This window comes from Mastigoproctus giganteus, chromosome 7 (assembly GCF_048544385.1).
Source record: "Mastigoproctus giganteus isolate SK-2022 chromosome 7, ASM4854438v1, whole genome shotgun sequence".
NCBI lineage: Eukaryota > Metazoa > Arthropoda > Arachnida > Uropygi > Thelyphonidae > Mastigoproctus > Mastigoproctus giganteus.
Window position 1 is genome coordinate 126932403 of NC_143581.1, and position 25202 is coordinate 126957604.

At 37.5% G+C, this 25202-nt stretch overlaps 1 protein-coding gene across 1 annotated transcript in view; it reads right to left on the reverse strand.

The window, feature by feature from the left end:
• Window positions 1-25202, reverse strand: part of unc80 (unc80, NALCN channel complex subunit) — a 1843891-nt gene that overhangs the window by 1761407 nt on the left and 57282 nt on the right. The window contains exons 3-4 of the mRNA XM_090378420.1: window positions 6360-6489; window positions 2120-2168 (exon numbers count right to left, since the gene is read on the reverse strand). Coding sequence (XP_090234546.1) covers window positions 2120-2168; window positions 6360-6442 — 132 coding nt within the window. The 5' untranslated portion in view covers window positions 6443-6489. The remainder of the gene's footprint in view (window positions 1-2119; window positions 2169-6359; window positions 6490-25202) is intronic.

Genomic DNA, 25202 nt, shown 5'->3' on the forward strand with positions numbered 1-25202 from the left:
AAAAACTATTTGTGTGTGCTGCTCTAATTCACTTCATTTGGTAAAAAAGGGAAAAAATGCAGTTCAAACTGGATGAATTAAACCCAACAATAGCACTACAAATATGCCACATATTTTTTAGCACATGTGTGTCTTGTTTACATGATGTGCTCCAAAATCCATGTTTGTAAAAGTCAGTCACACTGATATTGAACAATACTTGTATTATCACATTAGAGGTTTTGCTGACCTGCACTATCTTCCAACAGACTAAGTGCAGGCAGTGGTATCACATAAATCAAGGTGTTTTTTAATTGTATTTTCTGAATTCGTATAAACTGTGCTACTGTATTCCAATGTTATAACTCTGTCAGCTTTCCATCCTTTTTCTCTGATATCAGAAATTATATCACAAACTAACACTCTTTTTTAAAAAATTACACTATTCCAGTGACCATTTAATTACTTTTGTTGTCCAAAATCTATGAGGGGGGAGTTCAAAAAAAGATTTGTATTCATCCAAAAGTAGTTGTGATAGAAAGATGAAAATTTTTTGTTTGATACCTTGAAATCTCTGTAGCAACCACAAATTTTGGTTTCAACCTTGCAATTCATTTATTTAATTATCAACACTAAATGAAGTCAAATGTCACAATGGATAAAGTGGAATACAGATCGTGATTCGGTTCCTCTTTCTGCAAGGGGGCCCCAAAACAATACATGAAGAAATGGTTACTGTTTATGGAGAAGACTGCCCAGGTTACAGTGTTGATGCAAGTATAAACAATTCAAATGTGGAAGAACCTCAGTGCATGATGAAGAAATACGAGGATGCCCAGCAACTGCCATAACAGAAGAGAGTGTTGCAAAAATTGAGGCATTAATCCTGGAAGATTGCCATATTAACATCAAACAACTAGTTGCAGAGCTACAAATTAATATAAGGTCTGTGAAGGATACATCAACAGTTGCATAAGAGTAAAGTGTCTACCAGATGGGTTTCCAGACTTCTAACCTCATACAGAAGAAGCAAAGGGCAGAATGTGCCCATGAAATGTTGTCAATGTGCCAGGAAAAGCAAGAGGAGTTTTTTCATGGCACGTCACCATGGATGAAACTTGGATCCTTCACTATAATCCTGAAAGTAAACAAATATCAAAACAATGGAAGCATGCAGAATTTCCACTCCTCCCAAAGAAGGCAAAGGCACAACCAAGTGCTGGCAAGGTAATTCTGTCAGTTTTTTGGGAACAGCATGGTGTAATACTAATAGATTATCTTCAAAATGACTGTATACTGTGACAGCAAAGTACATTCCAACTGCCTCAGAAAGCTGTGTGCTGCTATAAAAGAAAAAAACAATAGGTAAAGCTATCAAAAGGTGTGCACATACTCCATAATGATGCCCCTGCACATGCCTCATATGCTGCAGTGAGATGTGCCCATGAATGTGGATTTGAAATATTTCTGCATTCATCCTGCTTATTCCCCAACTTGCACCCTCAGATTTCTTCCTCTTTCCTGCCCTAAAGTCCTTTCTTCATGGAAACACTTTGCTGCTGATGATGAGGTAATTTCTGCTGCCACATTATGGTTTGAAGGACAGTCATAGGACCTACAAAACTGGCCTGCAGAAGTCTATTGAGAGGTAGCAAAAATGTGTCATTTTATCTTGTGACTTTGTTGAAAAAGTGTAATGCATGGTATTTGTCTCACCCTTCTATCACAACTACTTCTGGGTGAATACAAATCTTTCTTGAATTCCCCCCCCCCGGTACTGTACAACTTATGATATGCAACTCGAAATCATTCTTTATACAAAACAATTAACAAAGCTTGAGTAGCAATAATTTAAAGGGAAATCAATTTCTAAGTTGACTCAGCCATTACATCACAAACAAATGGCATGCTCATACGAAAGAGTGCTGTTTAATGTAATAAATGAAACAACTTATGGCAAGTTCTTTGCAATGTGAAAAAAAAAATTATGCTCCCTCACATTTCTTGAATATTAAGGTTTGTTATCGGCTATGTATACAAAGAAGCACTGTATTGGCTTTGAAGTTATACAAGTTTAATAGGCTGATAGTGTTATGCTTTAAACTAATAGTATATTTGAGAATAAATTGGCTTCACTTACCATACATGAAGCTTCATGGAGTTTTCCAAATTTTGGACGTATAAATGGGCTAGAAAAAATTTTTTTTAAATATAATATTTACTTACACACACACACACACATGTATACTATACCACATCAAAATAAATCTAAAGTATACATGAAATACAAAAATTTTCTGTTGAAAATCTGCTCATATTTGGTCAATCCTAAAAAAAGAATGATAAATCTCTCCTGTTAAATAATAACTACCTCTATTCTTTCAATGTAACAAAGAAATCCATTAACCCTGTCAACTCAAACTATCTTGAAACTTTCCATTTGATCAATGAAGGCCAATAGCATTTTGTCAGTGCTAATCCGCTAGTAATTTACTGGCCTGTGTTACTCGTCAAATAAAAAACTCACAAATATTTTTTAGCTGCTAGGATATTATGAACTTACTAGATGATTAATACTTTTTTTTTTTTTTTTTTTAGCAGATAACCAGTTTTTCAGCAAGAAAACTCCATAACCACTAGCTTAGCAGCGATTCAAAAACTCTACAAGCAGCAGAAGGGCTCAAAGACAACAGTTTAAAAAAACAACCAAAATAGAAAAAATATATATATTAAAGTAATTCCCAGAGGAAACATCTTCATTAGTAAGTCAATCAGAATATTCATCAAAATATATTATCTATAAGTTCCATTGACTAAAAGGTTGTAAGGAAATTTTTAAAACATATAATATTTTTAAAAATAAAATTTTTTAAATATATGAATCTAAAAACTGATTTATTAATTAAAATCCATATACACTAGAAACCAGATAAGAAATTCCTGCATAAGAAGTTTTCCCCTTTTTAATTCCAATTGTGTATATTGTAATGTATTATTTTCCCACTTAAGGTTTCCCAGGTAAAAAACTTTCCTGCATAAAAAGTGTGTGATAAAGAATACACAGTGTATTATTATAATGACATTTTCCCACTTAATATGTTTTTTAAATATAGAAATTCTTTATTTTTATATTAAAAAAATATTAAACAATATAAACATTTTTATATAATGGAAATGACATATCTGAATTGTTTTCATCAATATCTATAATTGGATAGCATCAACCACTTGAAGCACAGTGAAGTGCCACTGAACTGCCACTAAATTCTAATGGTTCTAAATAGTTTTGAATTACTTAGTGGATTGTTGCTGTGTCTTATTGTAATTGGACCTTTTAAAGTTTGTTGAAAGCTAAATTTATAATATTGTATTTAGCATTAGCATTAGCATTAGTAGAGGCATATGATGCAAGAAAGCAAGCTTATTCAGCATCAGCCAAAAAAAAAACCCTCTCCCATTTCACCCCTCCGTTCGTTCGAAATACCTGTCCAGTTGAGCTTTAAATTTGTTTAGGCTATCAACTTCAACAACAAGTGATGGAAGTCGGTTCCACCAACCAACCACCCGCTGGCCAAAGGCAAATTTCCGCACATCTATCCGACATCCGTCCTTCCTCAATTTGAATTTATGCCCTCTGAGGTGATTATTCTGAGAAAGATGAAGAATCCCATTGGCATTGAGCATGCTCAAACCATTCAAAGCCTTATACACCTCTATCAGATCACCTCGCCGGTGCCTAGTCTCCAGACTCTGTAATTTGCAAAACTTAAGCCTTTCTTCATAAGAGCAACCCTTTGTTCCATTTACTAATCTTGTTGCCCTTCTCTGTACCCGTTCCAGCAGCTCTACATCCTTCTTGAAATGAGGCCTCCAGACCTGTATACAGTACTCAAGATGTGGCCTAACCATTGCCTTATACAAGGGAATAATCACCTCCTTATCCCTGCTAGAAAAATTCCTGTATATCATTGACAAGACACCATGAGCTACTCTTGCAGCTCGTCTGCACTGCTCAGAGAACTTCATATCTGCCTGCACAATTACCCCCAGGTCCTTTTCATTCTCCACCACTGTCAGTGTAGTACCGCAGAGTTGATACATTGCTCTGGGGTTACTGTTACCCATATGTAGTACTTTACATTTGTCAATGTTAAACTTCATTTGCCAGCTCTCAGCCCATCTGTTCAACCTTTCCAGATCCTGTTGCAGCAGCATAGCGTCAGTAGTGTCCTTAACGACCCTGCCAACCTTTGTATCATCTGCAAACTTAGACATTAAACTTGATATCCCATCATCAATATCATTCATAAACACCGAAAACAACAATGGACCCAACACTGAACCTTGAGGAACTCCACTAATAACATTAGTCCACGTTGAGCAGTGTCCATTGATTACCACTCTCTGTCTTCTGCCACTCAACCATCCCCTTATCCATAGCAGCAATTTGCCTCCAATGCCACACTGCTCCAATTTGTGCAGCAGTCTTCCATGTGCAACAGTATCAAAAGCCTTTCTAAGATCCAAATATATAATATCAAAGTTATTCCCTGCATCCAGTTCTTTTGTGACTACATCATAGTATCCAATCAAATTGGTCAGGCAAGACCTGCCCTTAACAAAACCATGCTGCGTCTGAGCTATAACTGAATTCTTGTCTAGATGATCCTGCAGTGCTTCTTTAACCAGTGCCTCCATTAATTTACCTGGAACAGAAGTTAAACTAACAGGTCTATAATTACTTGTGTCAGCCTTTGATCCTCCTTAGTGAATTGGGGTTACATTTGCACATCTCCAGTCTATGGGTACCTCCCCTGAGTCCAAAGAAGCTCTCATAATTATGGCTAGGGGTTTGCATACTTCCTTTGCTGCCTCCTTTAATATAACTGGATAGATCCCATCCACCCCAGGTGCCTTTTTTATGTTTATCCTCAACAATCTCTCCTCCACTTTCCTCTCAGTTATTACAAAATCATCCAGCTCACTGCCAATGTTTACTTTACCTACATCATTCTCCTTCCTGAATAACTCCTCATGCGTGAATGTAGATGCAAAATACTCGTTTAGATTGTTAGCCACCTGAGCAGGATCCTCAACTGTTGAACCATCAATATCCAGTGGACCAATCTGATTCATCCCTTTCCTTCTCGAGTTCAAGTATGTAAAGAACTCCTTTCTGTTTTTCTTTGCATCCTTTGCCAAGGATTTTTCGTAGTCTGCCTTTGCCTGCCTAATCTCCTTTGTGACTTGGTTACAGACCAACTTATATCTATCATAGGCTTCCATGTCACCCATTAATTTGTATGTATCCCATGCATTTTTCTTCTCTGCCACATGTCTCATTAGTCCATCTGACAACCATTTAGGCCTAAACCTTGAACAATATTTCTTAGTTGGTATGTAAAGCCTGGTAGCCACCAAGATTAGTTCCTTGAATGCTTCCCATTTTGAGTTTGCTGTTGGTAACATCATCAGTTGGTCCCACTGTATAGAATTTAAATACTGTCTCAGACCATCATAGTCGCCTTTACGAAAACAAAAACCCTTCCCTTTACCTCTGATGGTAGTTACCTCCTTGAGTAAATCCCACTTCAACACACTGTGATCACTGCCACCTAGTGGTTCATTTATCTGCAGGTTCTTAATTTATTTATTTCTGTAGATTGTCATTAGTATTTTTGGTAATTCTTTAAAGAATAACCTTATTTTGTCTATCTACCATGTTGGCCCTAATTATTCATCCCTCCTTTGCAGTTTTATTTTAACGCTACAAATATTAATTATACTGATTATATGAGTATAATAATAATTAATTATACTGATTATACTAATGATATTATATTTTTTTAATTTGAAGAGTTATAGTTGGAAAGATGAACTCCAAAGGAATAAAAAGAAATGCTTTAAAAGAAAAACGATGTCATAATATTTATAATATCTGAATTAGTACTTAATATTTCATACCCTTAGATCATTTTCCCTTCTAAGAAGTTTCCCTCATAAGAAATTCTAAACCTCCACTCCCTTGGAAAACTTCTTAATAGGGTTCTACTGTATTTATTGATTACACCCTACATCACAGCCTCACTAGAACGATACATCACTGTATGCCAATCATTTGCAGAGGCTTGAGTTTGATTCCCATCAATGACTACAGTTATTTCTAAAGACCTCATACAGAGGACATAGCGCCCCTAATTTATTCCGGGTTTACCAGTCCACATAACATAAAAATTAGCCTGTAAACACACATGTCTACAGACAAAATATACTTACAGTTATGAGCACATGCTTGGAGGCAGTTAATATCAATAATAAATAATATTCATTAATCAATGAATATTATTTAATATAATTTAATCAAAGCAAACGCAGCTTACCTAGCTTGTCTCCACAAAAAAGTCTGGATAGGAAGAGGAACTGACAGTTCATTGTTATGGAAATTAACTACTGTTTCAGACATCTTCAATGTTTAAATGATATTAAATGAGGCTCTGCTGGGTAATTAATCTGTAAGAAAGATAATTAATCTGTAAGAAAGAGTTGATATTATAAACTATTTATATTAAATTTAATATGTTAATACTGTTTTACTACCAGAAGGAATCTCCCCATTAAATATGGTAATGACTACCTATGGTTAATATATACAGTACTGTATATTATCCATTTCATAGGGTCACAGAGTGGGTTTAATGAAAAAGAACTCCCAGTAGGTGCGACTAACTATTTTTTTTTTCATATTAGTTTACTATTTTGATTTTTTTCATTTCACCTTCAGAGTTATTAGAGTACTTCAAAGCTATCATAATGAAAGCACTTATTATTATTCTGTCCCCAATTCTTTTTTTTTTTTTCTTTTGTCTTACCAAAAGTTGCTCATATGCTCCCTAATGGCATATTGGCATTCTGTTTATTTTCTCATATGCCAAAAAAAGTGAAAGGGATCAAATTTTTGAGCATAGAAGTACTTTCACAAGGGCATTCAATTCCAAAGGGTTTGTGATCTAAAGATTAACATATCTTCAAATAGTTCAATTAATCATATTCGCCCTTCAACCAATGACAGGTCACATAGACTGGCACACATATATTTAGAAGCCCTAAAATAAGGTCATAGGGACCTCTGGACACACAGAAATCCTACTGTTCTGAGACAATCATTCCCTTGGGGACTCTGAGTAACTGCACCTTGGAAAATCCAACCTTGCCTAACAACTTGGCAGACATACCACTTTTTTTTGTTTTGTTTTAATTTGGGAATGAAATCTTTTACATTTCATTCCCAAATGCATACCAGTATAGAATCTGTGTGAATTATGCATACCAGTACAGTGTGTGTGTGTGTGTGTGTGTGTGGATTAATTGGAAGCAAAGATATTATTATTAGTAGTAGTAGTGACATATGATGCAAGAAAGTAAGCTTATATAGTATCCATCAAAAAATTGACATCACTGGTCCCTTCTCTGCACCCATACCAACAGAAATACATCCTTCCTAAATTGAGGCCACCAGAAAAAAAGCCCATGAGCTGTCCTGGAAGCATGTCTGCATTGCTCAGAAAAGTTCATATCTGACTGCACAATTAGCCCCTGATCTTTTTCCTTTTCCACTATCCTAAGTGTAGTAAAACACAGTTGGTATATGTTAATCTGGGATTATTTTAATATGTTAATCTGGGATTGGCAAATGCAAGGTACCCAAATGCAGTACCTTGCATTTGTCAATGTTAAATTTCAACTGCCATTTCTCAGCCCATCTGCCTAATTTTTTTTATTTCATCTTGTTTGACCTTGGAGTAGCTTACCCTCATTACTGTCCTTAACCACCCTGCCAACAAACTTTTGTATCGTCTGAAGCTTACACATTAAAGAACTTAGACAACTTCTGTCATTTTAAGAAATGGCAACTGACTTTTGAATAGTAAAAAAAATCATAAAATAATAAAAAACAAATATATAAGAATAAGCAGATGTGTACCTAGTAAAATATTTATTCGTACTAGGTGTATATCCATTTATTTTATTATGATTTTTTTAATTATTTTTATAATTTTTTGCCATTTGAAACTGCACAGCCATTTTTTTAAATTCAAATGGAACAACTCCATAAGTATTAAGTATCAGACAGATGTTTTTTGTTTTTTTTTAACCTTAGTTTGGAATTTAGAACACGTCCCACAATTTTTTGCACAAAGAGGCATAGTATGATATGCCTCTTTGTGCAAAGAGGCATAGTATGATATGGCATCACAAATGATCCCACCACTCAAAAAAAATCAAGAGAGAGCCTTCAGCTGACAATATCATGGCAAGTGAATTTTGAGATGCAGAAGTGTTAATTTTTGTTGATTTTTTACCACCTCATGTAAAATTAATGCTTGGTAATACAGAATTCAAATGCCTGGTTAGGACATCTTTTGAAAAACTCTCTATTGTATGCCTGCTTTCTTCTGTTAGCATTCAAAACATGAACCACTAATTAAATTGTGGCCCACTAATTAAATGAAACATTGCCTTATGCTGTATGGCAATTAAACATTGCCATACAGCATAAGGCAATGTTTCGGGCACTGGAAAGACAAGGCATAGATACCCCATATATTACGATTTTGAAGAAAATATATGAGAGTGCTATCTCCTTTATTAGACTACACAAAGACAGTAGGAAATTTAAAATTGAGAAAGGAGTTCGACAAGGAGATGCAATATCTCCGAAGCTGTTTACTGCTGCCCTTGAGGAAGCTTTCAGAAGATTAGACTGGTCGCAGAAAGGAGTCAATGTGAATGGAGAGTACCTAAACCATTTACGATTTGCAGATGACATTGTGGTCATAAGCCACGATCCCAAAGAATTAGAGGAAAATCTTAATCAGTTATGCACAGTTAGTAAGGATTTTGGACTAAAGACGAATATGGCTAAAACAAAAGTAATGATAAACAAGTATGCCACGGAAAGGGAAATAATGATTGAAGGAGCAGTAATTGAAAAGGTGGAGTCATATACTCTATCTGGGACAAGTTATTAGCTGTAATAATGATAAATGGCTGGAAGTCAAGAGAAGAATAAATTTTGGATGGATAGCATTCAGGAAATATAGTCACATACTGAAGAGCAATATCCCAGTTTGTCTGAAACGTAAAATAATGAATTAATGTATACTCCCCACCATGACTTATGGAAGTGAAACTTGAGCACTCACCAAAAGAATGGAAGAGAAGCTGAGAACTACACAGCGAAAAATGGAACAAATTATACTGGGAATCAGACTGTTAAATAAGAAGAGAAACACATGGATTAGGCAGCAAACTCAAGTAAAGGACATTCTTATCAAAACTAAAGAACTAAAATGGTCTTGGGCAGGACACATAGCTCGAAGACATGATGACAGATGGACTAAGAAAATAACAGAATGGTACCCAAGAAGAGCTAGAAGAAAACCTGGAAGACAAAGGCGGAGATGGATAGATGAAATTCATGAGTTTTCGGGTAGTAAATGGATGGCCAGTGCTCAAAACAGAAGGAACTGGAAAGTTGCTGGAGAGACCTTCATCCTGCAGTGGATTAAAAATGGCTGATGATGATGACCACATGTGAATTTAAAGGCTATGAAATTAACTGAGGTAGGATAATCTGCTTGCATTCTGAATTCCGCCATGGTTTGGAAAATAGTGGAAACCAGGTAGATGTTTTTGCAATTGCAATTTCAGCTGCATGGTCAATACTTTCTGTAATGTATGCAGTGACTGCATCACTGATAGTCTCCTGACTGACTGTACAGATGTCAAAATTTGATAGATGTTGGAAGGCATTCCAGTCAACCTGATTAATCTTCCTCCAAGATAGCCTAAAACAAAGACAGTCTCTCACTATGGTAAGCAGGTTATCACAGGGTAGAGATCACTTCCATACAGGTTTTCCTCCACCTCCTGAGGAGAGAAGGGGAACAGATAAAAAAATCACCTTCTGCATGCCTACCAAATGTCAGAGAACATACAGGAATGAATGCAAAAGGTGTTTTTTCCCACATCAGACAGGCGTCAATGAGCATATGCTCTATGACTTGTCCCCTTCCACTGATGTCAGAACCTCATAGGATGTTGTCTATTAAAATCCTCAAGAAGTAAGAAAGTGAGAGGCAACTGCATTACAAGATCATCAAGGTCTTTCTCTAAATAAATAGAGCCAATTGTTAATAAAACCCCACTGTAAGGCAAACTGCTACTGCCTCTATGCTGGTTGTAAGTAACAAAGGCTGAAATGGGATCTGGTTGCTCACAAGGATAGTGACTCCTCCATGAGCAAGGCCATCCACAATTCTTGAAAAATATGAGGCATAGGATATTTTAAATTTCATGAGACAGGTATATATATTTATAATTTGCTGTCAAACAAAACACTTCCTGTTCAAGGTGAGTCTTGTGATGACAAAAAATTAAGTAAGGAAAGAATCATTATTTTGTTATGCTGCAATGCGGATGTCAATACAAAACTGCACCCACTTGTGGTTGGTAAACTTTCCAAGTCACGTTGTCTTTAAGGACTTAACCAACTTTTGTGCAATTATGTGGATAACTGATGTGCACGGCTTATTTGTCAAATTTTTCACTCTTAGATATTGAGAATGAACAGAATGGCTTCAAAAAAAAAAAAAAAAGGAACATTCTGATTATTCTAGATGACTGCACAAAACACTTATATATGGATGCTGTTAACCTTCCAATACCACCAGTTTTATACAGCCACCTTTCTGGGAATCATAGCATTATTTATATCATCATGGATCATGGCATTATTTATAACATCAAAAGAGCATATAGAGCCCACATAATAATGAACCCAATCTGCAACATAGAAGGAAAAAATTTGCAGCCAAAGTGGAATTTTTTGGATGCTATCCAAAACACTGTTATTGCATGGGATAGTACTGCATCAAGTGTAATAATCAACTTTTCATAAAGAGTGGCTTTGGAGTGAATATCATTGAAAAACGTAGTCCACAAAATGAATGTGATAACAACATTGAGGAATGGGGAACTTGAAAGGGCATATGGATTTTGTTATCAAATTTGAGGAGTTTGTTGAGGTGGACGATGGAGTTGCTACAGCAGCAATCCCAACATCAGAAGAGGTGCCGAATACCAAGCAAAACAATTAAGTTTGTTTTTTTTTTACCAATGATGAAAATGAAAGTGTAAAAGCACACACTCTGCCATATAAAATTATGCCCAAATTTCATTGAACATAATAGAGAATGTACTGGCTTGCAGTTACATTGATAAAGAAACAACTACTACAGTTGATATCTGTGCTGTAGTGAAGAATGCATATAAGACAAAACTGAAGCAAAGGAAATTAGATTAAATTAGATTAAAGAATTAATTGGCTTATAATTTATAAAAGAAGAGCATTCTTCTTCTTTTACAAATTTAACTAATTTTTTGTTACAGTAATTATATAACTGTACCATATTATATAACTGTACCTACTACTGCTACAAACCTCATTATTACAAAGCATGGAAATGTAGGTCCCTTTAACTTTGTATTAACGAGATTCTACTGTATTATTAGTAGCTTTTTTTTTTTTTTTTTGAATACAATTCCAAAGGAACACGTATCTTTTCCGGCATTTTTAACATCTCAACTTTAAAAGCAAATAATGTGAAAATAAACAAATATTTCTCACTGAACTTTTTCCCATTAGTAAAGAATAATAATAATCTTTCAGAATATCTAATATCACATTCATAACAACAGTGGTTATTTTTAATAAAAATTTTAAAAATATAACTCTCAAAACAGATATGACATGGCAGCATATCAAGATTCAGCATTCATTTTTATGAAAAAAAATAAATAAAAAATACTGTTCTCAATGAAATTCTAAAATTTTAAATCATAGCTGCAATAGTTATTTAAGATTATTTTTGTAAAATTGTCCAAATTTTATTTTTTAATTAAATAACTCTCACACTTTTTCAACGGAACACCCTGGAGGATAAGCTGCTACATAAACAAAAGAATAAAAAACAGTTTTTATAAGTTGTTTACATACACTCCCTTACTCTCCATGAACTGCTTACCCGCCAGGGGTGGTCTGGCAGGCTTTGGGGAGGTGCTGTCTGGGTGGTGGTGCCCACTGGGAGTGGGTGGCAGTGGTCTTCTCTGTTGGTGAGGCATTGCTTGTTCGGAGTAGTGCAGTGCATGGTGGCTCATTGTGAAGGTGGTCACGGTGCAAGATGCAGTTGGGTCAATGCCTTTGCACTACTTATGGGATTTTTCATTGTGAGTTCGCTATTTTGGAATCATAATCTATTGTGCCTTGAGAATTTATATTTTATAAATTTTGGCATCTTTCATATTGTGGAAATAACTTCACAACCGGGTTGACATGATTGCAACACCAGAGTACCTGCCCACCCACCAAGGATAGGCCAACAAGCCTTGAAATGGTGCCCACTGAGAATAAGTAACAATAGTCTTCTCTATTAATGAAGTGTTACTTATTCAAGGTAGTGCAACACATGGTAACTCGTTGTGAAGGTAGTCACAAAAACCACCCCAGGGGCACACATCTGGTGAGTATGGGCTTGGCATACCCAGGGTCCTGAGCTGAATATCATCACTCTCCTCTTTCTTGGTGATTCCTTTCTAGTTCTGGCTCTTGCTCTCTGTCAGGGTAACTTAGGAATTTTTTTTTTGGCTGGTGCAGCATAAGCCTCAGGCTTCCTTGAACCACATGGCTAATAATAATAATAAATTGTAAAAGGAGATGCTTCAAACAGTGTAAACAAATGGTCAGATATCATCATGTTAAGTGGTAAACCCTGTAGACAGCAGCCTCCATGGTAGTCAAATAGACAAGCAACATTTTGCACATGGGTCACAACTGTTGTTATTGATGCCTTAAAAATTGAGTTACAAAACAACAGCTTCTTTCATTGCTTCTTTGCCTAACCAAAACAGTGTATTTTTTGTTTCTCATTGTATTTTGCTGCAAAATGACAGCAGTTAAAGATTATTACAAAAACTCTATCAAAGTTTTACATCAAGGTATTTAGGCTCTCATCAGGCTAGGAACTATTTTCTTTGTTTTCGACAGTTCTGAAAACATGCGGGATTAGCTTAGCCCCTACTGCTCCTTACGATGGGGAGGGGGCTAGAGAGGCTACTACAGCCAGGTGTGCTATTAATCTTATTTACTGCTGCACAGCACTGGCTGAAACTGAAAATCAATACAACACAATTAAGAGAAACACACATAAAAATGCTATATATACAACTGCTATATACAGAAGAACACAGAAATTATGGAGCTTTTGAATGCTGCCTTCAGTCATTATCAATCTGGAATCAAGTATGGCCAGTACAACAATTGGAGGGAAAAGTAAATCAAAAATATCAAAATTACTACTGGCCAATGATCAATAATGTAAAATGCAAATTATATAAGTGTCCAAATTTTATAATATATTTATACCATATATATATGGTGTTTCTAAATTACACAGGGATTCTACATATCAAACAAATAAAAAAGCGCATAAAAGTATGTGTGTCCCGAATGCTTTTTCCCAAGTGCCATCCCTTTTTATGTGGTTTAAAAATTAATGCCAAAAACATTTAATAAGTGTCATCATGATCATCATCAGCCATTTCCAATCCACTGCAAGATGAAGGCCTCTCCAGCAACTTTCCAGTTCCTTCTGTTTTGTGCAATGACCAATAAACTCTTGAATTTCAACTGTCATCTGCATTATTATCTTCAAGGTTTTCTTTTAGCTCCTCTTGGGTACCATTTTGTTATTTTTTTAGTCTATCTATGCATCCTGCCCAAGTCCATTTCTTAATTTTGATAAGAATGTCCTTTACTTGTGGTTGCTACCTAATCCATGTGTTTCTTTTCTTATCCAACAGTCTGATTCCTAATACAATTCGTTCCATTCTTTGCTGTGTAGTTTTCAACTCTTTTCCATTCTTTTGGTGAGTGCGCAAGTTTCACTTCCATAAGTCATGGTGAGGAGATACACTGATTCATTATTTTTAACATTTCAGACAAACTGGGATATTGCTCCTTAGTATGTGACTATATTTCCGGAATGCGATCCATCTGAAATTTATTCTTCTCTTGACTTTAGCATTAGCATTAGTAGAAGCATTTGATGCAAGAAAGCAAGCTTATGCAGCATCAGCCAAAAAAAAAAAACCACTTCCACTTCACCCCTCTGTTCGTTCGAAATACCTGTCCAGCTGAGCCTTAAACTTATTTAGGCTATCAACTTCCATGACAAGGGATGGAAGTCTGTTCCACCAACCAACCACCTGCTGGCTAAAGGCAAATTTCCACACGTCTATCCTACATCTGTCTTTCCTCAATTTGAATTTATGCCCTCTCAGGTGATTATTCTGAGCAAGAGGAAGAATCCCATCAGCATTGAGCATGCTCAAACCAGGGCTTTATACACCTCTATCAGATCACCTTGCTGGTGCATAGTCTCCAGACACTGTAATTTGCAAAATTTAAGCCTTTCTTCGTATATGGATCCACCTTTTCAATTTCTGGTCCTGCAATGATTATATCCTGTGGCCTCTTGTTCATCATTACTTTTGTTTTAACCATATTCATCTTTAGTCTGAAATCGTAACTCTGATTAAGATTTTCCTCTAATTCTTCGGGATCACGGCTTATGATCACAATGCCATCTGCAAATCTCAAATGGTTTAGGTACTCTCCATTCACATTTGACTCTTTTCTGCAACCAGTCCAACCTTCTGAAAGCTTCTTCAAGAGCAGCAGTAAACAACTTTGGAGATATTGTTTCTCCTTGTCAAACTCCTTTCTCAATTTTGAATTTGCCTAGTCTCTGTTTAGTCTAATAGAGGTAGCATTCTCATATATTTTCTTAAAAATCATAATATATGAGATATCTATGCCTTGTCTTTCCAGTGCCCAAAACATTGCCTTGACAGTAGCTGGTTGGTGATGTACTTTTCAATTACAAAATGTTTTTAATATCTTTATGGACCAGAAAACCAACTCCGCCTTCACTCTTTTCACTGTTTCCATGGGCGTACAGCAAATTTCCACGTGATAAACTTGTGATTCATTTCTTCTTCTTCTTTTTTCAGCCAAGCTGATGATATTTCAATTCACATTTTCTAATTTCTTTTCCAACTCTAATATCCTATCTTCAATGATAAGCAATCTTATATTGTAACAGGCCAAGTTCAGTTTCCATGCATGGCAGCCTGGTCATAGCCAGAGATTCTTTGCACCCTCTGCTTCCACTCTGATCCTCTCATTGCCATAAGAGGGAGAGTGAAAGCTGCTGGACACTGAGGACCATTTGTTTCATCATGTTGTCATATTTAATAAACTGCTGGAGGGTTTGGTCTTTTCCTCTTCATGCTGACCAGCCATCATGAAGAGAACCACTCTACACATTCATTGCCACCAAAGTGACATAACAGGGCTTACCAATGAGATGTGCAGAGTAGGGAAGCAGGCCAAAGAGACTTTTCCTAAATCTTCTAAAATAGAAAGATATTGGGTTAATCGGTATTTTAGACAGTGTCTGAAAACACAATAAATGTCTGTTCCCCTCTAATGTTTTAATAAGTGTACTATGAGGTAAAAGGAAGAGTGAATGTAACTGACTTTTTTTGATGCTGGTTTTCAACTGTTTCCAATCACAGAAGCTGCTCAAAATGGCAGCTCCTCTAGCAACACAACCTGCATCAACAGACACTGACTGATACACATATTCAAAAATCTCAGGCAAGTTCCAAATTGAATTACAGGCATCTTGAATATGGAGTACCTGTGGAGATGTTACTCACTTTCCATAGGATCTTTGCACACCAGGTCTTAACACAATAATCACCACAAAACACAGCATTTGTCTCCCACTTTCTAATAACCCAGTGATAGTGGTGAATAACCTGACAGGGAGATTCTCAAAAATGTCCCCATGTTAACCATGAAGGTTTGACATAGCCGACATTTATTTTAATCGATGGTTAAAAATCTGAAAATTTCCTAACTTGCTAAATATACACTCAGTGATCACTGAATTTTGACCACCCTGTCCATACTGGACTATGCTGCATAGCTCGCAGCATGAAAAGCCAACAGTTTCGTGTGCTCTAGTATGTGAAGCTGTTGACTTTTTAATGGGTAATTTGCATTTATTTGGATTTGCATCTGGTTATTTGGTAATTTGGATCTGGTTATTTGGTAATTTGGATCTGATTATTTGTAATTTGCATGTGGTAATTTGCATCTGATCATTTGCAGGTCAGTTATGAGACACAGTAAAGATATCACAGTTTCAAAAGGCCATGATTGTGGGGGCTCACACATTGGGTTCTTCTATATCAGAAACAGCATATCTTGTTGGTTGCTTACATCCCACTATGGTTAAGGGTACAAAGAATTGGGTCAAATGGATTGAACCATCTCCTCCTGACAGAACTGTAAAGGATAATGCAAGGTGGATGTTCATGATCACCAAAGGTGCAGCGCATTGTACGGGCTCAAGAGAACCTTCTCCACAGTGCCGGTTTTCATTGACAGTGAATGCTGTGGTGTCAACAAATGCTAGTTGAACACTGGAGAGCTGAAAATGAGTGTGTTGATCAAATAAGTCCAAATACCTGAAGCAACATTATGTGTGTGGCACAATCAACCTAAGTCCATGGACTCATTGTGCATGATGCCTACTATTCAGGCATGTGGCAGTGATTGCATATGGGGCATATTTTTCTGGCAAGAACTACAACACCTGGTGTCTATAGACCTTGTTTCACTGGTTGAAGTCGACCGGCAGCTCATAGGAGACCATGTGAACTTTGCCATGTTCCATTTTTTCCTGGACAGAAACGGGATCTTCCAAGATGATAAAGCACCATGTCATTAGGCCCGCACTGTGCATGATGGTTAGAAGAACACAGTGACGATATCATCCAAATTCATCTGATATCAATCCAACTGAACACAGTTGGATCGAGGGATATTTTGGAATGAGAAATGAGATGTATGTACATGCAACTGTCATCTGTTCTGACACTGTGGAAAGTCTTGCAGGCCTACGGCTGCAGACACCTATGGCTGAAGACGGATGTCTCCACCAGATGGCTGAAGACGGATGTCTTCAGCCATCTGGTGGAGTTAATGTTTTAGGCAAACAGCCATGAAAATGGAGGCCCAACAGAGAATTAGGTGGGTGGTCACAATTCAGTGATCATTAAGTGTATGTACATATATATATTTTTTTTTTTGGAGGCGGTTACCAGCCATAAAAACAGCAACATCTTTGTGTTTCTTTCTACTATACTGATAAAGGCCAACTGTTGTAGTGGCGTATTTATTCTGCAGTATACTGTTATGTTATGCATATTGTACAACTTGCCACTTCAGCATTAGCAGTGGTAGTGGCATATGATGCAAGAAAGCAGCATCAGCCAAACATAAAAAAAAAAAAACTTCCCATTCACCTATCACTTGCTAAAATATGTTTCTCCAGTTCTTCCTTGAATTTATTTAAGTTATCTACTTTCACAATGACGTTTGGAAGTCTTTTCCAACAATCAACCACTCGCTGGCTAAAGACAAATCGGGATATCAATTAATCAAATTTATTAACGATACTCCTAGCATTGGTGTGCATGAAAGTATACATACATCTGTTCTTACCCTTAGTTACCTGTACACAGCCCATGTATTTACTTGTTCCATTATGACTCCCATCAGTTCTAGAAATCCTCAACACATTGCTTTCCAGGCTGCTGCTCATTCCAATAGAAGTGCAAGAATCACTTTCACCTCTGCCTGCGGCTCAATTGCACTTCTCCCAGTCGGTTACCATCCCTGGAATGAGGAGCTGGGCGAGGAACTACTAGCAAACACCAGTACCATCCAGTAGTTTCATGATCCTGCTCTAACCCTTCCACATATAACTGTCCAAATACAGTGTCAGGGATTTTAAAAAAATAAATAAATAAAGTCCAATTGGTCCTTGAGGTTGTCACAGACATTCTCTCAGATATGCTAGAGAAGCTGTACTTGCAACCTGGGAGTCTAAAATGCTGATGGAACTGATATTTGGGTGACACACAAGTCAAGTGGACCCAATTTCTGCAAAGTTTGGACGGTCTGTGACAGCCAAATCCTCTGCTTGCACCATCACGATGGTGGGACTGTTAGTAATCCTGGGTATAACCTCCATGCACAAGTACATGGTGGGTGACCATCCAGGTGTTAACCAACATAAGCAGGGGTCAAGGTGTGGCACCCACACCACAGGGAGAAACGCTGCCCCTCTATGTTACCAGGCAGTACTAGGTGGTAGATGACTCTCATCAACCGGTGCAATACCACCACTTTGCTTATTGGAGGCTTGAAGTCGTGCAACCCATGTTTAGTCTCTAGAGCTAAGTTCCAGTCAACCCTTCCCTATCTCTTCCATCATGCAGTATGATTGATGACTTCCATCATGCAGTATGATTGATGACTTCCATCATGCAATATGATTGATGACTTCCATCATGCAATATGATTGATGACTTCCATCAGGCAGTATGATTGATGACTTCGTGGCGAGATCCAATATTCCTTACATTTCGAGGGTAGCTCTAAAACGGTGTTCGCAGGCCGGCTCTGCTAGTTAGTACACCGGACCGAACCTACTGGTAACTCTCTAGGAGACTTCCACATCAGCTAGTGTATAATCTTGCTACCTCTACTCTGCCAGATAGTGACTGGAGGGAGTCCGAGTAGTGTGTATGTGGTGAGCATTGTCAAGGCCACGTTATGTCAAGGATCTGGGTATATTCTTACCATGTGTACGCCGTATCCAAATATTTCATTACTTCATACAGCATGTCCCACCAACTTTTTATTACTATTGAATACACCATGAATTGTCAAACTAATAGAACAAGCTTATCTGCGAAAAGATCTAAACCTCCCAAGAACTTCCTAATTCATTTTACAAATATACGTGGTCTCAATTCTAATCTCAACGATGTCCATTTCCACTTGCAGTCTGCCAAACCCCATGTACTTTTTCTGACAAAATCTCAGTTATCGGTTGATTCAACTACTGCTCATCTCAGATGCCCAAATTATTCGTATGATTCCTTTCACCTCAAAGGTGGTACTTGTGCATATATTCGTTCTGATATTCCCTGTCAGAGACTTAGTAATTTGGAATCTCCTCTTTTCGATCTTCTCTGGTTTAAAATCTCTTTACCTCACTGTGTCAAATTTATCTGTTGTCTCTACCATTCTCCCAACTCCACTAATCACTTGGAGCTCTTTGAATTCCTCTCTTTGCAACTTGACTTTCTCCAATCCAACTTTCCTAACAGTGAGGTAATTTTTCTCGGTGATTTTAAAAGTTCACAACTCCAGCTGGCTTCTGTTTTCTAGTCACACCGACCCAGCAGGTCGAGATGCTGAGGCTTTTGCAATTACTAATGACCTTTCACAGATTTTTCGTTTACCTACAAGAATACTGGGCAATCCTAATCATACAGCCAATACGCTTGATCTTTTTCTCACAAACAACCCTTCTAAGTAAACGGTCGAAGTGAGAGGTCCTTTAGGCACTTCAGATCACAAATTGGTGATTGTCTCTTCTCCAATGGAACCTTTATCTCAAGGCTATTCCGAACCTCGTGTTGTTTGGCATTACAAGAATAACCTGCGAGACTTCTTTTCTTCTTTTCCCTGGTCAGATTACTGTTTCAAAACTTCTGATGTCAACGTTTGCTCAGATCGTGTCAGTGAAATTATTCTTGAAGGAATGGAATCCTTTATCCCACACTCCACTTTAAAATCTCGTCCTTTATCTAAACCTTGGTTTTCCAATAAATGTGCTAAGGCTGATCAAGAGAAGAACGTTGCATATTGTAATTGGCTTGTTTCTAATTCTTCAGTTTCATTTTCTGGGTACACCAAAGCTTGCAACAATTGTAAAGCAATTATTAATCAGTCCAAATTAGAGTTTGAACAGGCTAAGAGTAGAAAACTTGCTTCTTGCCCTAATGGTAGCCAAGCATTCTGATCTCTTGCCAAAGCTATTGGCCGCAACCTTGGCCCATCTCTGCTCCCACCTCTGTCCAAACTAGATGGTTCTGTTGTCACTATAGCCAAGGATAAAGCTGACCTGCTAGCATCCCATTTTTCTTCCAACTCATGTATTAATGATCTTGGTAAAACACCTCCCACCATTCCCAACATGCTCTATTCAAAGCCTCCTGTGGTCTTCCGTCAAAAGATATATCAGAAGGATTTTGACGAATCTTGATGCTAAGAAAGCTCCAGGTCCTGATGGTATTTCTCCACTTGTTCTCAAAACTTGTGCTCCTGAACTTACTCCTATTCTTTGCCGCCTATTTTCACATTCTTATTCCAAAGGTGTTTTTCCTTCTGCTTGGAAATTTGCTCATATCCAGCCAGTTCCTAAAAAGGGCGACAAATCCCTCCCATCCAATTATCATCCTATTGCAATTACTTCTACTCTTTCTAAAGTAATGGAGAAATCAATTAACCGCCAACTCTTAAACTACCTAGAAACCTTCCGTCTGATCAACGATTGCCAGCATGGATTCCATCAGTGTCGATCCACTGGTGATATTCTGGCTTATGTTACTCATTTATGAACTAATTCAATGGAAAGGTTCGGTGAAACACAAGCAGTTGCTCTTGACATCTCAAAGGCTTTCGATCGTGTTTGGCATAAAGGTCTTCTAAACAAGCTTCCATCTTATGGACTGCCAACTGTTTTTAGTAATTGGTTATCCAGTTTTCTCTCTGATTGCTCACTGAGGGTGATGGTAGATGGCTCTCTGTCTTCTAACTTCTCCACTAATGTCGGTGTCCCCCAAGGTTCAGTTCTTTCCCCCACTCTTGTATATTAATGACCTTCTTCCATTGACTGGAAATCCTATCCATAGTTTTGCCGATGATAGCACATTGCATTCCACTTTCCATTTTGAGAAACCTTGTCCTGCTCAATCAGCTTCAACTTCTCGAAAACCTGCTACCAATTCCTTAAATGCCGATCTTCAGGTAATTCTCCAGTGGGACAAAGACAACTTAGTTGATTTCAACCCTTCTTAAACTCAGTCTTGTCTTATATCTCGCAAAAAGGATTCTTCTGCTCCTATGCTTATCTTTAGTACACTCCGATTTCTAGGAAAAATGATATATCTCTTGTGGGGATTACCCTGAGTTCTAATCTCTCTTGGCACAAGCACATTACAAATATTGCTTCCTCTGCATCTAAAAAACTTGGTTTTCTCTTTCGCTGTCGGCATTACTTTTCTTCCAAACAGCTGCTCACTCTGTATAAATTGCAAATCCACCCTGCCGTGAAATATTGTTCCCACATCTGGGGTGGTGCCCCCAAAACCTCTCTCAGGCTTCTTGATTCCATTCAGAAGAGGGCAGTTAGGGTAATTAATGATTCATCTTTAACAAAGTCTCTCCACTCGCTGTCTCATAGACATACTGTTTCTGCTGCATGCCTCTTCTACAGATACTTCCATGGGCACTGTTCTTCTGAATTGGCTTCTATAATTCCCACTCTCTCTTTCAAAATAGTCCGAACACGTGCCGCCACCAACCAACATCCATTTACTGTCCAACTTCAAACTCACAGAACCAACTTTTCATCTTCCTCATTTATTCATTCAACTGCCGTTTTCTGGAACAACCTTCCTTCATACGTATTTCCTGAAAATTACAGTCTACAGAAGTTCATGTCCAATTTCAACAAATATCTTCTTTTGTCTTCTCAACCTCCAACCCAAGCACGATACTAAGTACTATAGGTTCTAATACCTCTCGTGTTTGGGGTTTACATAAAAAAAAAAAAAAAAAATTAGCTCATCTCATGACAAATGGTCAAATTTTGCTGCAATAGTTTCTAATGTATTTTTTACAATTTTCATATATAACAATTGCATGTAAGAACTACCACTACCACCACTGTCCTTGTACTTATTTGGCTGTTTGCTTGAAAAGTAGCATAATACTAGAAAAGTACCAAAACTGTATCTTGCTTCTTACATCTAGAGTCTTACACCTCTATTTTCTTTTGAAATATTTACTGTTTCACAGAGTAGCATTAGTTGAGGTATATGATGCAAGAAAGCAAGCTTATACAAAATCAGCCAAAAAAAAAAGTCCCCATTTAACCCATCCAGTCACTCCAAATGTTTGTCTAGTTCAGTCTTGAATTTATTTAAGCCATCAACTTCTACAACAGATGGAAGTCTGTTCCAGCAATCAATTACCTGCTGACTAAAGGCAAACTTCCCCACATCTATTCTACAACCGTCTTTCGTCAGTTTCAATCAATGCAACCTCAGTTTATTAATCTGATGAAGTGGAAGTATCCAGTCAGCAGTGAGCCTGCTCAAACCATCCGAGGCCTTATACACCTCGATGAGATAACCTCGCAGGTGCCTAGTCTCCAAATGCTGCAACTTGCAGAACTTAAGCCCTTAAGCCTTTCTTCGTAAGTGCACCCCCTTGTACCTCTTACCAATCTTGTTCTTCTTCTTCTCTGTACTCATTCAAGCAACTCTACATCCTTCCTAAAATGAGGCCTCCAGACCTGTAAACAGTACTCAAGGTGTGGCCTGACCATTGCCTTATACAAAGGGATAATCACCTCCTTGTCTCTGCTAGCAAAATTCCTATATACCATTGACAAAACTCCATGACCTGCTCTGGCAGCCCATCTGCACTGCTCAGAGAACTTCATATCTGACTGTGCAATTACCCCCAGGTCTTTTTCATTCTCCACCTCCTTGAGTGAAGTACCACACAGTTGGTACATTTCTCTTGGGTTACTGCTACCCATATGCAGTACTTTGCATTTGTCAATGTTAAACTTCAGTTGCCACATTTCATCCAATCTGCCTAACTTTTCTACATCCTGTTGAAGTAGCATACTATCTTTACGGTCATTAACAACCCTGCCATCAATCCATTGTATCATCTTCAAAGTTGGACATTAAGCCTGATATACCTTCATCAATACCATTGATAAATACACAAAACAACAATGGGCCCAGCGCCGAACCCTGAGGGACTCCGCTAATAACATTAGTCCACGTAGAGCAGTGTCCATTTATTACCACTCTCTGCTGTCTCCCAATCAACCATCCCTTTATCCATTGCAGTAACTTACCCTTAATGCCGTACCGCTCCAATTTGTACAGCAGTCTTCCAGGTGCTACAGCATCAAAAGCTTTCCTGAAATCCAAGTACAGGTCGACCGTCACTAATCCGACAGTGTTGGGACCTGAGGGGGTGCCAGATTAGTGAGTTTGCCGGATCACTGGTGATTATTTTAGCACATACAATTTACCCAACAGCTAACCACCTCATACTACTGTTAAGTTGACTGCCAAGCTAGTTTAAGAAAAAAATTCCCCAGGGGCCAAAAAATATTTAGCAAATAATTTGATTAGTAATTCTAAAATAAATATTGTAATGTCAGTGTTGTCGTTTTTTTCACTTAAAATATCAAAAAAAAAAGTATTTTTTTTATGTTGCATATATGTGGCCCAGTAGGTTACTTTATTTCTTGAGAAGCCAAGTCGGCCACATACGTGTGACGCTATTATGGTATACATATGAAGGTCGTTTGTGATTAGTTTGTGATTTGTTTGTGGTCGTTTGTGATTAATTTGCTGGATTAGTTTATTGCACGCGCAACGAGTGCTGCAATAAAACTAATTGTGATAAAATAAACTCTCAAATGTCGCAATAAGCTTGTCAGTATTGTTAGAGATTTTGTGAAAACAAGTTTGTTAGCGCGCTGTATCATCCATCATATTGTGTTGTTTTTTCTACAAGTTTGTTGTAAAAAAAAAAAAAAAAAAATTCTAAAAATGAATGGCTAAAAGAAAATAACTAAAATAAGAGGAACTGAGAGAAACTGCTGGAATTTACAATTATGCAGAGTTAAACTTCTCACAGACACACCGCTGTTGAATTTTTTCAGAAGTTCAACTTTATCTGTTATGGACAATGTATGGTGTTTGCACTTTACACCACAAGAGGCATTTCTTTTATGCATTGGAGCCATGGCTTGGGCTAAATGCGAGCAGGATATAATAATGAATGCAGAAAAACAAGCGGGAATGGCTTGCCAGTGTTTACGAGTTCGCGCCAACAACTGATGCTGCAACCAACACCACTAAAACAGTAGTGGCAGGTCGGTGTGCCGACCTGGGAAATTTGAAATTATGTCCAAATTAGTGGTGGAACCGGATTATCGGTGGCCGGATTAGTGATGGTCGACCTCTATAAGATTATCAAAATTATTTTTTGCATCCAGTTCCTTTGTGACCACATCGTAGTATCCGATCATATTGGTCTGACAAAACTTCCCCTTAGCAAACCCATGCTGTGTCCGAACTACTATTGCTGTCTTGTCTAGGTGATCCTGTATCACCTCCTTAACCAGTGACTCCATTATTTTCCCCTGAACATAAGTTAAACAGGTCTATAATTATTTGTCACCCTTTCAAACCCCTTTCTGAATTGGGGATACATTTCCAGCATGAGAACCTTGCTTGACTCTAAAGATGCTCTCATAATTATGGATAAGGGTTTGCTTACTTCCTTTGCTGCCTCCTTCATTATAACTGGATAGATTCCAGCTATCCCAAGTGCCTTTTTTATGTTCAACTTCAACAATTTCTCCTTCACTTTGCTATCAGTTATTACAAAATCACTTATCTCCCTCTTAAAGTTTGATAAACTTCTGGCATTCCCCTCCATGAATAATCCTCATGTGTGAATGTAGATGCAAAATACCCATTCAATTTCTTGAGCAGAATCATCAATAGTCGAACCATCTATGTTAAGTGGACCAATCTGATTCATCCCTTTCCTTCTAGAGTTCACATAAGTAAAAGAACTCTTTGCTGTTTTTCTTTGCATCCTTTTCCAAAAATTCCTTGTAATCTGCCTTCACCTACATAATCTCCTTTGTGACTTGATTATAGACTAGCTTATATCTGTCGCAGGCATGTGTCGCCTGATAATTTCTATGCATCCCATGCATTTTTCTTCTCTGCCACGAGCCTCATTAATTCATCTGACATCCATTTAGGACCGAACTTTGAACAGTATTTCTTAATTGGTATTAAAAGCCTAGTAGCCTCCAAGATTAAGTCCCTGAAGGCTTCCC